Source organism: Aplysia californica, unplaced genomic scaffold (assembly GCF_000002075.1).
Source record: "Aplysia californica isolate F4 #8 unplaced genomic scaffold, AplCal3.0 scaffold00679, whole genome shotgun sequence".
Lineage (NCBI taxonomy): Eukaryota > Metazoa > Mollusca > Gastropoda > Aplysiida > Aplysiidae > Aplysia > Aplysia californica.
This window is the reverse complement of record NW_004797949.1, coordinates 213990-215470: the sequence shown is the minus strand read 5'-3', so window position 1 is coordinate 215470 and position 1481 is coordinate 213990. Positions and strand designations below refer to the sequence as shown.

General features: G+C 40.3%; 1 protein-coding gene across 1 annotated transcript in view; it reads right to left on the bottom strand.

Annotated features, from left to right (window-relative positions):
• LOC101851831 (dipeptidyl peptidase 4) overlaps positions 1–1481 on the bottom strand; it is a gene marked incomplete in the record, with an annotated part of 150375 nt that overhangs the window by 16592 nt on the left and 132302 nt on the right. The window contains 1 exon segment of the mRNA XM_035972401.1: positions 703–826. Coding sequence (XP_035828294.1) covers positions 703–826 — 124 coding nt within the window.

Sequence of the window (1481 nt, the reverse complement as noted above, 5' to 3'; positions counted from 1 at the left end):
TCTCTCTTTCTCTCTGTATGTGTGTGTGTGTGTGTGTGTGTGTGTGTGAGTGTGTGTGTGTGTGTGTGTTTGTGTGTGTGGGGGCGCACACCATTGTGTGTAATACAGGTTCATGTGTGTTTGTGTGTGTGTGTTGAATTGCTATTTATTGTGCATTTTTAGAAGCATTGGTTGTGTAGTGCTCAACAATTTATTCTTTGTATTGGGTTGAACGAAAGATATTGGTCACGGGGAGAAAACACATGTAATATTATTGTAATAATACTTTTTTTAGCCATCATAAATGACTCCCATCTCTGTATTCACTTACAAATACATTGTAGTTGAAAAAAAAAAACACGTTCCAAAAAATCAACGTTTATCTCAATCAATAATATTATTATCTTATCACCGTTTTTTCCAGTGTAGCCAACGTCAATGAATTAAACAGTAAAGCTCATTTATTTTTGGGCCATTTGTAAGAAAACATTGTGTAACTCGCATTTCTCTGTTTTAATTTTGGTATTACAATCATTATGATTCTATATTATAGTTTATAGTGAACAGATATTTTGACAAGGGATATCGCATGAACCTATTCTTATTTCGATAGAAAACTTAGAACTCTGGTAAATTGGCAGATAACCTGCCTGTGCTTAATTAAATGTAATAATATAAAAGTGTCCACTTATCAGGAAATAAAATTGAAGGGAAAGAACTCACGACTTTACACTGGGCGTCAGAGGATCTGCACAGAGTTACCACCGCATGGTTCTGCACTCGGTTCATCCAGGTGATAAGTACCTCATCATCATTCCGCCAGGCCACGTTCGTGAAAAGGTAGTCACTGGTGTTGGAGAAAAAGAAAGTACCTAATCAGTTTTAAAGTGAGTCACCTGAAAAAAAAAATGTTCTTTTATATGCTAGTATGGGGATAAGTTTCCATGATGAACTTGAAAGTGGGTGGAAGATAAACGATACCATTGGGGCTCTCGTGGCGTATAGAGGTTAAGGTGTTTGCCTCTCATTCAAAGGTCCCCGCGACGGAGAAAAATTTTCTTCTATAAAATTGACTCCTTTCACCTCCTTTCCTGCTCTCAAGCAATATTCTGTCGTCCTATTTCGTCTCCACTTTCTTGCCCCCCCCCCTCCCCCCCCCCCCCCCTCACCATCTATGCCCCCTCCTCTGGGCTTCAGAATCTTTCTGCAGCCTTTCCAATGCTTCTCATTGGATCCTTCTTACTGCTGTCTTTCCGCCACATCCCTAATCCTACAGTAGGAAAGATCAACACCTAGCCTTCTCGGACAAGGGTGAAAAATCTCGGAGATTCCGTGCACGCAGGTTAAAGATCCCTTGATGGTCCAAAATCGATAAGAGTATCAGCCGACACCCGAAAAAATTCAAAATGTCCTACCAACTGAAAATGTTAGGTTGTTAGGTGTGTCCTTCACGCTCGTATGACCTTATGCAGTTGTGAGCGCTGTAAAACACTTACCCCCCC